Source organism: Clinocottus analis, unplaced genomic scaffold (assembly GCF_023055335.1).
Source record: "Clinocottus analis isolate CAN_PGR_092001 unplaced genomic scaffold, fCliAna1.0.p SCAF_27, whole genome shotgun sequence".
Classification (NCBI taxonomy): Eukaryota; Metazoa; Chordata; class Actinopteri; order Perciformes; family Cottidae; genus Clinocottus; species Clinocottus analis.
The window spans coordinates 2280309-2293142 of record NW_027176009.1 but is presented as its reverse complement, the minus strand read 5'-3'; the positions used below and the strand labels follow the sequence as shown (position 1 = coordinate 2293142).

At 39.2% G+C, this 12834-nt stretch overlaps 2 protein-coding genes across 2 annotated transcripts; both read right to left on the bottom strand.

The window, feature by feature from the left end:
- Positions 1-3896: 3896 nt before the first annotated feature.
- Positions 3897-7564, bottom strand: LOC137795241 (CMRF35-like molecule 3). Its single transcript, XM_068592597.1, has 6 exons — positions 7528-7564; positions 6990-7322; positions 6707-6884; positions 6308-6399; positions 6167-6210; positions 3897-4628 (listed from the first exon to the last, which is right to left on the bottom strand). Exons 1-6 carry the CDS (start codon positions 7562-7564, stop codon positions 4374-4376), a joined length of 939 nt encoding a protein of 312 aa, XP_068448698.1. The 3' UTR covers positions 3897-4373.
- Positions 7565-8130: 566 nt separating this feature from the next.
- LOC137795030 (CMRF35-like molecule 5) lies at positions 8131-11269 on the bottom strand. The gene is made up of 5 exons (XM_068592242.1): positions 11233-11269; positions 10669-11001; positions 10381-10563; positions 9317-9409; positions 8131-8240 (listed from the first exon to the last, which is right to left on the bottom strand). The coding sequence occupies exons 1-5, from the start codon at positions 11267-11269 to the stop codon at positions 8131-8133; spliced, it is 756 nt and encodes a 251-aa protein (XP_068448343.1).
- Positions 11270-12834: the final 1565 nt, after the last annotated feature.

Below are 12834 nucleotides of genomic sequence, written 5' to 3'. Positions count from 1 at the left end.
CCAGAAAGACTTGAGAGAAAAAACCTCGGTGCCAATTAGCTTGTGGGATGAAGTTATTAATCAAACTGCTGGTAAAAACTAATCAGATTTAATGTGCAGGGATGTTCCAGGAATAAAAGAGCGAGCTACTCGCTTGTTGGAGAGAACTTGTTTTGCTTCCCATATCAACATTTTCAAAACATATCAAAACATTTTTCAGTCCGAATTGAAATTAATGTGAAAACAACTTCCAGTCAACAAAACACGAGGCTTCTTTGAAACAAATTTCATTTTCAAGTAGGTTTAGCAGTATTTCATGATCGATGGTATCAAATGCAGCACTTTGATCAAGTAGGAGAAGAATGAAGACAGTTGTATTATCTGCACTCACTCTGATATTATTTATGACTATAACAAATGCAGACTGTGCTGTGTTCCCTTCTAAGCGAGACTGAAACTCAAATGGATCTTGTTTTCGTGGAAGAATTGATGAAATTAATTTGAATAGGATTTTTACAATGTCTTGCTTAAAAGTAAAAAAATATGCCTCTAAATTGAAGACTCAAGTTCATGATGAAAAAACTAAAAAAGCGTCAACTTTGGATGATGATATTACTGTGTTCCCCTGAACACATTTTTTTACAAATAATGATGATCCAGTTAAGTTTCCACATACATACAATGCAATCTCAGATATAATGTTTCCAAAAAAGATGCACACTCCTCACATGTGGACTGTGAGAGACGGAGTATTTGTTCCAGAAGCTGAGCAGCTTTTAAAAGGCTATCGATGGTTGAGAATGAAATGTGTAAAAGTGATAACACCTGTGAAGGTGTGCAGGACCTTTTCCAAAATATGCCTTCTAGTGGCAACTGTCAGCAATCTGTCCTGGAAACGTGTGTGTGTGTGTGTGTGTGTGTGTGTGTGTGTGTGTGTGAGAGAGAGAGAGAGAGCTGGCTAATCCTTTTCACTTAGCAGCAGAGTGTCATTGACTGTCATTGACAACAGAGTAGATACCCCAGGCCGCACTCTTCCCCTGGTGGTACACAACGACTGTAACAACAATAACATCAACATCAAGCTGCTCTCACTCTCTGAGCCTAACAAGAACAGATACTGGAGGGCATTCCCGCTGCCAAGGTGACTTCTGCTGGCTGCGTGTGCGTGTGTGTGTGTGTGTGTGTGTGTGTTAGAACAGGGGGTTGTATAATGAGCGAATCAAGTTTGTTATAAAGATGGTAGCAAACACGACAACTAGAATTGGCTGCATCAATTTCATGTTTAGCTTAGCTACTGTCAGGCACGCCTTTTACTGTGTTTAGCTTGTGTGTTCGTATGCACGTGAATGTGTGTGTGTAGTCGTATTTTGTGCGACCGTGCATGCATGGCAAATTGCAAAAAAAAGAGAATGAGGAAAGATTGTGTAAAAAAGACAGATATTGGTTGGAAAATGTACGAAATAAAGATCCATTCCTGGATTTGTTTTATGGCTTATTCATTCATGACTTGCTGCTACAGTTATATGTTGAAACAATCCCAAAACAAAACAAAAAACAATCAGTCTACTAGCTGAGTGCATTTCGCATCTATAGTTAAATGTGTCAAACTGTAGACTGAGTATTGTATATAAATGACTTTTCTTCTAGATGGTGACTGATATTGCATATCATAATTGCCTCATCATGTGTCTAACTTGTGCTGTCTTACTATTCTCAGTCCCTCGGAGTAACGTTACCATATCACACACATTTCCATCCAACTGTGAAGCAAATTTTGCCTGAATTTGTAGAAATCTGCAATGGTTTTGTTTCTCAAGTAGAGTCTCATCAAACTACTGCAGAAGGAGAGAGTAACACAAACGAACAAACCTTAAACGGTGAAAGACAACATAGACAACACAATGTAAATATAACATTTCTGTTTGTTTCATGTATTCATTTGAGAAACAGGTGATGACTGTTGGCCTCACTCATGTGAACAATGCCCATGAAAACATACAGCGGAGCGACTGCGGCTCAGAAGGTAGAGCGGCTCGTCCCTCAAGCAGAATAATCAGCGGTTCAATCCCCGGCTCCTCTCTAGTCCATGTCGGCGTGTCCTTGGCCAAGACACTTAACACCAAATTGCTCCCGAAAGCTGTGCCACGAACAGGTATGAATGTGTAATAATTCTGATTGACAGGTGGCACCTTAGATTGTAGCCTCTGTCATCAGTGTATGAACGGGTGAATGATGACATGATGACACGGAGTGTTGAAGCGCTTTGAGTGGTAGGAAGTGGTAGAAATTAAAGTATAGTTTATTTTCCATAACAGGATGAAACTTAATCAATACATGTTGACTCATCCTCAAATCAAAGTTTTCATAGATTTAAAGAAAACAAATCTTCACAATTCTCTAAATTGTTCTTTCAATCATTTTATTTGTGTAACATCCTTCATACAAACAGATTAAAAACAGATCAAAGTAAATAATTACTTTTAGTTTACATACACACCACGAGTAATGTATCCATGCAATATCCTAATAAGTTAACAAAAGGTTCACAAAGGTCAAGTTATGCAAAGCGCCACTTCTGCTTCAGTACAAAATAAGGAAATAACAAGACACCCATTCGGGGCTAACCCAAGTAAATTCAAAGCTTAGACACAAATACATCTGAGGAATAATGATATTAAAAAAAGAAACAAGAGGGCTGGCGGTGCCTCGCATTTGAATAGTAATGGATTTGTATTAAATTGTCCAGTGTGAGTCGTGAAAGCAGAACAGTTGTGTGCCGTGTAATGTGGCTGTGGGGAGGGAAGTCTTCCTCTGACTGTTCAGATACAGAAGAAGCCGCTAAAGCTACTGAAGGATCCTGGTACCGAAGGCAGATACACCACAGCTATTACTGGCAGGGTGCATCAATTTCCTATTGATAATTTGGCTGTGTTGTGTGTGTGTGTGTGTGTGTGTGTGTGTGTGTGTGTGTGTGTGTGTGTGTGTGTGTACACAGACAAAGGCATCTTACAGTTTTTTTTTGATTGCTAAACGACAGCGGGCACAACTGGAGTCACATGTGCAAAACTCTACCTCCAGTCTGCACAGCAGCAGTTCATGGGGACCAAACTCGAGTTCGTTTTTCATTGCTTGAACACAGTTTTCAAAACTCTACACACTTATTGCATGACTTTAACCACAACCTGCACAACACTGTGGATTTACAGCACTTTGTTCAAATGCTAACACACTGCTGTCAAAACTGTGAACCACACATTCAAAACAGAAGAGATTTCAGCCTCGTGCCTTTCAAACACTGCTGATTGCAACTTCAGCTGGAAGGCTGAGCAGGGGTCTTGTTTTAGACTTTTTAGTGAACACACACACACACACACACACACACACACACACACACACACACACACACACACACACACACACATGTATATATATATATTACAGTATATATAGGTAGAGCTCAGAAAGACTCATTTTGGAACCAGGAAGACGGGTTCGTGGAGGGAGAAAGGTGCATTGATGAGGCACTCCAGAAGGTTCTTCCCCAGGTGCATGGCAAGAGAGAACATTAGATGGGATGTTGATGAAAACATGTGGCCTGATGCTAGAGAGAGGCAGGATTAGCGACTCCATTATTTGTTTGAATTACAGTTACAATTCTCATTACTGTAATTCCGTAAATGACTACAGACTATTGAAGCAAACTGCTAATTTTCATTCACCTTAAAGAATTGTTACGTTCTAAAACAATGTAATAAATCATGTGAAAGAAGGTCACTCTTTTCTATGAAGAAAATATTATTTTGTGTGGCGTCACTGAAATTGTTCAAACTGTGAAGGTGAACAGTTTGTATTTTCCGTGTTGGTGTTTGATGCTCGTGTTTTTCCTCTCAGTGTGTTCTGAGTGACAGTGTGTGTTATCTCAGTGAGGGTTGTGCGTAGTGTTTGGCTGCACTGAGCGTGTTTTGAGCCATGTGTTAAGAGTTGTGTTGCTTGGAATGAGTTTTGCAGGTGATGTGAACTGTTTAGCTCAGGTGACTGTTGGTAGTTAGAGTTTTACACATGTGACTCCAGTTGTGCCCACTGTCGTTTAGCAATGGGAAAAAAAACTGTAAGAAACATTTTGAAGAAAGTACACTCCTGTTGCGATGCTTCAAGGGAAACATTTCCGGGAGAATGAGTCGTTTGCCCTCTGAGTTCTTTGGCTAACATGATGCCACTATCATAAAGTAATGGAGTCATAAAGCAATGATATTGTGTCTGGATATTAATCTAATTGTATCATTTCCTTATCTTTCCTGTCTTGTCTATTAATATAGAACAGCTCTAAATTTCTATAAAGATCTGAATTAAAATGAAGAAAGCTTTTTCATGCCTTCCCCCCACAGTCGTCTCCTTCAGGTCGCTCGTGATGGCTGAGCCAGAGAGTAGAGAGACTCATTTTCAGGCAGTTGAGCAACAGCGTACAGCAAGTCATTAGAGACTCTGCTCTCTGCACACGCGCCCCTTGAATCGACCACACATCTGGAAAGTAGATTTGTATAAAGATCGTTTGAGTTTCTATTACCGCTCTCAGCTGCTAATTCATAATTAGCATAGAGGACGTTGGTGTCAGTCTGGTGTTCAGGTCTTATTTCGTCATATTGCACATCCTAGAAATAGGAAACAGAAAAACTGTTAAACTAAGTTCCGCTAAACTGAAACAAGGTGGCAAGCACATAGAAGTGCTAAACAGTCAATCACATTAGAAACATTTCCTAATTCATTAAAAAAAGAAATGTTATGTTGGTATAATATATTCCACACACACAACAAATGAAAGGCAACTTGTTATTGACAGTGTAAGTCAGATTGCAACTATTTTCTAAGCTTGCACTTACTTCAACACATAATGCTGAATGAATATATTATAAGCAGTGTAATGTGCTGAAAACAGATCCAGGGTCTAATTTTCTCATTTATAAAACAGTGCGTGGGGAACACACTAAATGTTTGCGGACGTGCAAAGGAGGAAATGCACGAATGCCAACATATATTCATATTTATGAAACCTTGTGTATGCCTGTGAGCCATTTCCTTTTATAAATCCCATCCTGTCCACATTTGATGCATAAATGGTCTTCACGTGAATCTCTGAGACCGAAAAGAAGAACACTCGTTCACTCCAGTTCTTCTGCTTAAGCAGTGCGAACGAACTCAGGAAAAAAGTTGTGTTCACTGCAGCGATTCAACTCACAAACACTTCATTAAACTCACATCGGAGTTGGTGATGTATTCACCGTATTTGGATTTTTTTTTTAAAAACTAGCGAGGCTCTGTTCTGCGGTTCCTCTTACAGCAGAGGAATGTCTCATGACCACAAGTGTTGGTGGTTCAGTCGCTCCTGATGAAATATTATTTGAGGTTGGAGTTGGTTTATATCAGTAGCAATTTAAACATGCTTACAGTCATCTACACGATACAGCAGAAAAGCATGCTGATTTGACTTTTAATGATAACGAGAATATATAATTGCAGAGTAACGTGTGATATGAAGGGACATTTCATGTGCGAGGCATCACTATATGCAATGATGCTTCTCATGTTTCATTTCTACGCTTTGTCATTCACCATCTCACTCGATGCGTTGCCTACTTCTCTCTGTGTCTCCTGAACCGGGATTGGTCGGAGGATCCAGATATAAATGGCGCCGCAGAAGTCAGAGGCGGAGTCAGTTGCAGGTCTTTATCAATAAAAAACAACAGAAAATCAAGCTCCTTCTGAGAGCTCGTCCACTGCCGTGTCTCCTGCCACACCTGATGTGGAGCCTTCTGGCTGGAAGTGACACACCAGCAACTACCCTCCCCCTCTGCCACTGACACTCCAAAGTGTTTGCACAAAATAAGCACCCAGCTGAAAATAGTGTCTCCATGCTACTTCAGGGACACATTACTGTTGTGTTTCTGTGTGCCAATAATCTATGAAAAAAATGTAATTCAAAGCCCATATTCCAGGTGTTCTTTGTGTGTTTGTAACATGATCCTGAGTGGCATTACAGTTAGAAATGAGAAAATAATGCCAGAGCTGTGGGAGAAAAAGCCTGTGCCTTACCCACGAAGGAAAGTATTTGAAAGTACTTCAAGCAAGCTGTTTCAGTGGAGAGCCAATAGAAACCATTTGCCCTCCAGATGGTTATGGAAGAAAAACTGACCTCTTGTGCGTCCTCTGGTTGCGTATCAGCACTTGACACAACTTCTGTAAACATATAAGACATTATTAGTTAATATGTCTTTGTGTGGCTTTACTGGGTAGCCACATATAAGCAAGGTGTGTTTTGATTTGTGGGTCTTACTTATTTTCTGTTTCCTCATCTTGTTCATAACCGTCAGTAACACTATCAGTAAGGTTATTATGGCGATGACACCTGTAACCAAGTATGGTACACTTCCTCCACAAAGACAGAGAAAGAGGATGACAGATTTAAAAAAAAGTTTGATCACACTTCTTGGTACTTCACAAGAAGTGTGAATACTGATATTTTAATTAACACCATCAGTTTTATTTCAGGTGACCGGCACGAGGCTGATACATTTCACCAATGTGTGTGTATCTGAGCACAACAAGACTGTTGCATTGACTATTGTGTGTGTTTGTGTATTTATATATGAATACTTGTGAGTGGCAACTTTAATCAACATTAAAATATATGCAGTAAATGTATTAACATGAGTCCTGGTTCAGATGACTGCACTCACTACCAGATGCTTGTGCTGCAGTAGGTGGTGTCGTATTGAAGGTCATGTGTGACGTCGACACATCAGTAACATCTGAGCTGCTTGAAGACATCGTGGAGCTGTTTGTAACTGAAAATGAGAGCGTGGAACCAACAATGACTGTTTTTGGAGTCGTCTTGGGACTGTGGATCTGAGCTGAAAGTGACAAACATCATATAAATATACCAACAATTTGATATAGTTACGTTTGAGCAAAGGAGTGTTTTTTAAAAAATGAGAAAATAAAAAGCATACACTTACCATCCATGACTTCAAGATTCACCTTTATATATGAATCACCACCAAATCTCTCCAATCCACAAAAATATGTTTTGGAGTCTGACTTTTGGAGATTCTTGAGGGTCACAAACAAGCCTTCTCCTTGGTTATTTAACTGTATTCTGTTTTTATGTGTAGTTTTTCCATATGCAGCTTTGATGATGATGTGACGGTCTTCCGAACATGGACTGTAACAAAAGTACTTAACGTTTCTTTTTCCATCAAACCAGACGCTCCAGTCTGAGCATTCGAATGTCACACTTTGCCCAACACGACCGTTTACGTTGAGAATCTTCATCTCCACAAAACTCAGACCTGCAGGTGAAAATACATTTTTTTTTTTTTTTTTGCTATTGTCATATTTTATGTTCACATTTCTTTTAATATTGATCCTTTTTATTTTTTACTATTTGTGATGGCTAAACCTAATGACTCATTTAGCAAAATAAACCAGCTACAGCATTTGTAGACAAGCTACAGGAGGAGAAAATTCCAGAGAGTACAGAATAAATTAACTTACCAAAAAGAAGACAAGAGTACACGTAGATGTTTATCATCCTGAAAATGAGAAGTGAACAAGTGTATGGAAATCATTAGGTCATTCAACACAGTCTTAACCGCTAAACTCCCCTTCACTTCCCTTTCCTGTCATCAGTTGCAACTCCTCCCCTTTCCTAAACACAGACACACACACACACTCACTCACACACAACGCCTACAGTGTTGTGTGTAAGACTATGTGTGTGCACAAAATCTTGGACATACATTTTTTTTTAAAAATATTATTTATTCAGACATTGAACAGATAGCAAATACAAGTGCAATATAAAAGATCATGTTTATGACCGCGGATTTGACACTTAAGACAACGACACAAAATAAAAGTGTACAAGACACCATAGAAGTTCAGCCTGTTAGCAAATTAAGACACATCCACTTAAGAAAAAGCATTTATTCAAAGAAAGTATATGTAATTCAAATTCATAGCAAATAAAAGCCCATGAGACAAAGTATTTTGGTGTTCAGCAATCTTCTGGGAAAATGTGCGTAAACCTTTTAAAAGGATTAACCCGGTACAACCGGTACAAGCCTGCATCCGTCTACTGTTCGAGGGTTGCAGCGATCATTCAAAGTTATGACATAGATGTGTGGACTGCCGTATCCTTTCAGTAGGAGTGAGAGTGCTGTAGACCTGGTCCTCATCCATCGTCAATGGGTGGAGCGACTGGTAGACTTCACCAGGACCCGCACTCTTGGGGAACACACTCGCAAATTAGACACAGTGGGTTGCATTGTATTTTAATTTAATTGAACTGAAGTTTACAAAGTGCCCTTGAATGGTTTTAAAGCTAGTGTTCACAAGCCAAAGTGCAGAGGAGAAATTATTTTAGGACCAAGAGTGTCTTGATATTCGATACCGCAGAGGCAACAAATGAAGCTATCGTGTAAGTTAAGTCAGAAGACCATACTCCTGCAAGCCCGCCATTCATTTCTCATACATCTGCCAATCACTTCTCACTCATCATTTACTTGCTTCCTATAGACTTGTTAAAAAAAAAACCTGCGTCTCGCCCGCAATGCAGACGCGAGCAGGCGCTAGCGGCAGGGGGCGTCGACAAAACCTCTACGGTCGAGTCGGACAGTTTTCAGCTGACTTCAAAGAATACACAGGGAGCCACAGAACAAGCTACTTCCTGTTTGTTCCGATCTGTTGTCTACTTCTGGTTTACAGACCTCGTTCCGATTCATTCAGACGTGTTTGTCAATATATTTGCCTCATTGAGTCGTTGCCACGTGATCGGCTGATTAGATATTGGCGGTAACGCACAGTTGAACACGTGTTTCTGATAAAGTATACATATGTTTAAATGCGAGCTAAAATACTACGCTGAAATATTTAAGCATGGCATTGAGCTCCAAGTGGATTAAAATGGTAAAAACTCACCTCTCTGGAGGCTTCTTGTGGAGCGCTAACGCACACTGGAAAAAATACATTTGTTATTCCATCAGGCCTAAATAATGGTTACTGGGTGATATATAACAGAAGGTGCACAGTTCAGTGGCGGCCGTGGATGCTTCTCAGTCAGCACCCTCCACAAAGATGTTGTTACATTTACTCAAATTTACATTTAAATGTAAAATAAAATGGATGTTTACCATAAATTAAAACACAATTGTGTACTGCACTATGCTTATTTCAATCCCTGATTCATTCAAGTACTTAAAGAACAATTAAACAATAAAGTCCCATGTTTAATATTCCCACCACATCATACCGCCACTGTGCACAGTTGGTTCGTGTGACTTACTCAACTTCTTCTTGATCATGTTCCTGGTAAGAATCAGGCTGACCAGCACAACGGTTAATATGAAAATCAACCCTGCAATCAAATATGGTACAACTCCTGGCCAATGAGAGAATGAGAGAAACATTAAGAGATTCATCACACATTTTCCTGCTGCTCGCTCTTCACTTAAAGGGTCATATAAATGAATACAAATACGATGACATCAGACGGAAGTGTTATTGTATCAGGATTTAAGGGCAAGACGTGGTTAAAGAGGCGCTTGTGACAATGGATTGGGTTTAAAACACGTGTCATGTGATTTAAAACTCAAAAGCTACTTGATCACAGTCGTGCCTTTCCATGTCTGTTAAACATAACTCAAATAGTAGTAATAATAATAATAACGCATATCGCACATTTTTCTTTCGTCACTCAGTTGCATATTTCTCGTTTCACGTCAACAGCTTGATAATATCACTGCAGTAGCACCAGATGTATCATTTGTACTCTGCATTACAATTTGAGTTAAAAGGGAAGCGTACGCACCAAGTAAGCCAATCATACCAGTTCCTTGTGTTGCTGTGACAGTAGATGTTAATATATTGAGGGTTATGAGTGACGTGGTCATATCAGTAAATAAATACACCAACAATTTGATATATTTAGCTTTTCAGCAAAGGAGTGTTTTTAAAAAAATGAGAAAATAAAAAGCATCAGTATGGTTGTTATGGTGATGACACCTGCACCCAAATATGGTACACTTCCTCCACAAAGACAGAGAAAGAGGAAGACAGATTAAAAAAAAAAGAAGAAGATCAATCACACTTCATGGTACTTCACAAACTTGCTTTTCTCAAGACGTGAATACTGATATTTTGTTGCATGGACTGCATCATTAAATTTCAGGTGACCGGCACGAGGCTGGTGCATTTCACCAATGTGTGTGTATCCGAGCACAACAAGAATGTTGCATTGACTATTGTGTGTGTTTGTGTATTTATATATAAATACTTGTGAGTGGCAACTTTAATCAACATTAAAATATATGCAGTAAATGTATTAACATGAGTCCTGGTTCAGATGACTGCACTCACTACCAGATGCTTGTGCTGCAGTAGGTGGTGTCGTATTGAAGGTCATGTGTGACGTCGACACATCAGTAACATCTGAGCTGCTTGAAGACATCGTGGAGCTGTTTGTAACTGAAAATGAGAGCGTGGAACCAACAATGACTGTTTTTGGAGTCGTCTTGGGACTGTGGATCTGAGCTGAAAGAAACAAACATCATATAAATATACCAACAATTTGATATAGTTACGTTTGAGCAAAGGAGTGTTTTTAAAAAAATGAGAAAATAAAAAGCATAAACTTACCATCCATGACTTCAAGATTCACCTTTATATATGAATCACCACCAAATCTCTCCAATCCACAAAAATATGTTCTGGAGTCTGACTTTTGGAGATTCTTGAAGGTCACAAACAAGCTTTCTCCTTGGTTATTTAACTGTATTCTGTTTTTATGTGTAGTTTTTCCATATGCTGCTTTGATGATGATGTGACAGTCTTCCGAACATGGACTGTAACAAAAGTACTTAACGTTTCTTTTTCCCTCAATCCAGACGTCCCAGTCTGAGCATTCGAATGTCACACTTTGCCCAACACGACCGTTTACGTTGAGAATCTTCATCTCCACAAAACTCAGAGCTATAGGGGAAAATGTAGGAAACATATTTGCCATTGTCATATTGTCTATGTACACTTCTTTTAATATTGGTCCATTTTTACTATTTGTGCTGGCAAAAAGATTTTTTTTTAATAAACCACTAAATGGATCATTTAGCAAACGAAAGAGAAAGCATAGATAAAACTACAGCATTCACTCACACAAGCTTTAAGATGTAGAAATACAGAGAATCCAGACAAAAATGAACTCACCTGAAAGAATGCAAGAGAAAGTAAAGATTTCTCTCATCGTGAAAATGACGATCAAAGGATTACAAAGTTTACACAGTAATTATCAGGTTAGTCCAACCAAAGTCTGAACATCCATCCATCCATTATCTGAACCGCTTATCCTCATTAGGGTCGCGGGGCGCTGGAGCCGATCCCAGCTGTCAAAGGGCGAAGGCAGGGTTCACCCTGGACAGGTCGCCAGTTCATCACAGGGCAAAGTCTGAACAGTATTTAACTATTTTAAAGTATTTAACTTACCCGTCCTCTCACGCTTTCCAGATTGAAGCCCCTCCCTTTCCACTGAATGCGACTCGCTTGCTCTCAGGTCATAAAGACAGTACATTTGCATATAGGAACACAAGTACACACAAACACACACACACACACACACACACACACACACACACACACACTGTGTCGTGTAGACGTGCAACATACTATCTGAAAGATCAGTCTGAAGTTTAACAAAACTATTCGGCAAACTGACTTTTATGCATAACGTTTGCTGGATGTTTAATGATCAAAAGTGTGTATTATACATTAATAATAATAGTATTATTGTTGCATACCATTAATTACAACTCACATTCAGGTAGTAGGAGAACCTAACAAATTAACCTTGTGATTAGAATTATATCAACATCTGTATGCACACATGCATATTTTGCATATGTAGATAAAAATGGCTCATTCTTGAGCAGAGAAACACACCAATTCTCAATTTCTGGTAATGATCAACGAAAGAACACATACTCAATAATAGTTTATACATAAATGCTACACAGTGGCCCTTTATATGTATTTGGGTGTAAATCACTTTTTGAAAATGTTGGCATTTGCTGTTTGCAAATGAGTGAAGGTCTCAGATAACCTCTTGTGTTATTGTTGTTGCTTAGATATCTATGTCTGTGGCTTCACAACGGTACTTAATGTAGGCGTTTCATCGTTTAACATGTTGGTGCATACTCATAGCACTAGCACAGCTTCCTCTTTCCTGTTAAGAAAATGTTCCTTTTAAAAATATATATATATATATATAAATTACACGGAAGAGAACGACTTGAGAGTGAAATAAAACAAACTTCACACCATTATACTTGGTTTTGAGTTGGCATGACTTTCTCAGAAGACTTTACTGTCGCGCATGACCACATTATTAGACATTGCAAAAGGAACATGCATGTTGACTGTGGTTATCCTGCTGATCATGCAGAAAGAAACAAAGTGAATGACTTCACTGCCTTAAAGAGCAACTGAGTGTGTTTTGTTGATTTTCTATGAACAGATTGTCCACACACATCCGCGAACCACAAGCACAGGAAACAGACTGAGACCTCCTGTGGTTGCAGCAGTAGATCATACAGATCATCATTTTACACTTGTATTTTCTCTTCACATCACTGAACTTTGTTAAACAGTCCGCTGGTGCTCTTTATATTTGCAGTGAGTGTTCTTCCTCCATTATTTTTTCAAGTTGTTCGCTCAAACACCAGCAGGCAGCCACCGCCTGCTGTCTGAACCTCAAGATGTAGACAGATATGAACTAGCGGTGATGTACCATACATGGCTCTTCCTCCGCAGAAA

Bases quoted from the DNA above. Each gene is read 5' to 3' on its own strand.
- LOC137795241 (XM_068592597.1), bottom strand. From the start codon at position 7,564: ATGATAAACATCTACGTGTACTCTTGTCTTCTTTTTG. The intron at 6,400-6,706 runs GTGCAGTCATCT...TTGTGGAGGAAG, and splicing joins GCACAAGCATCTGGTAGTGA to TGTACCATACTTGGTTACAG. The intron at 4,629-6,166 runs GTCAGTTTTTCT...TCCTATTTCTAG, and splicing joins AACCAGAGGACGCACAAGAG to GATGTGCAATATGACGAAAT.
- LOC137795030 (XM_068592242.1), bottom strand. From the start codon at position 11,269: ATGAGAGAAATCTTTACTTTCTCTTGCATTCTTTCAG. The intron at 11,002-11,232 runs GTGAGTTCATTT...TTTCCCCTATAG, and splicing joins TTTCTCTTGCATTCTTTCAG to CTCTGAGTTTTGTGGAGATG. The intron at 8,241-9,316 runs GTAAGTCACACG...GTCCTGGTGAAG, and splicing joins CATGATCAAGAAGAAGTTGA to TCTACCAGTCGCTCCACCCA.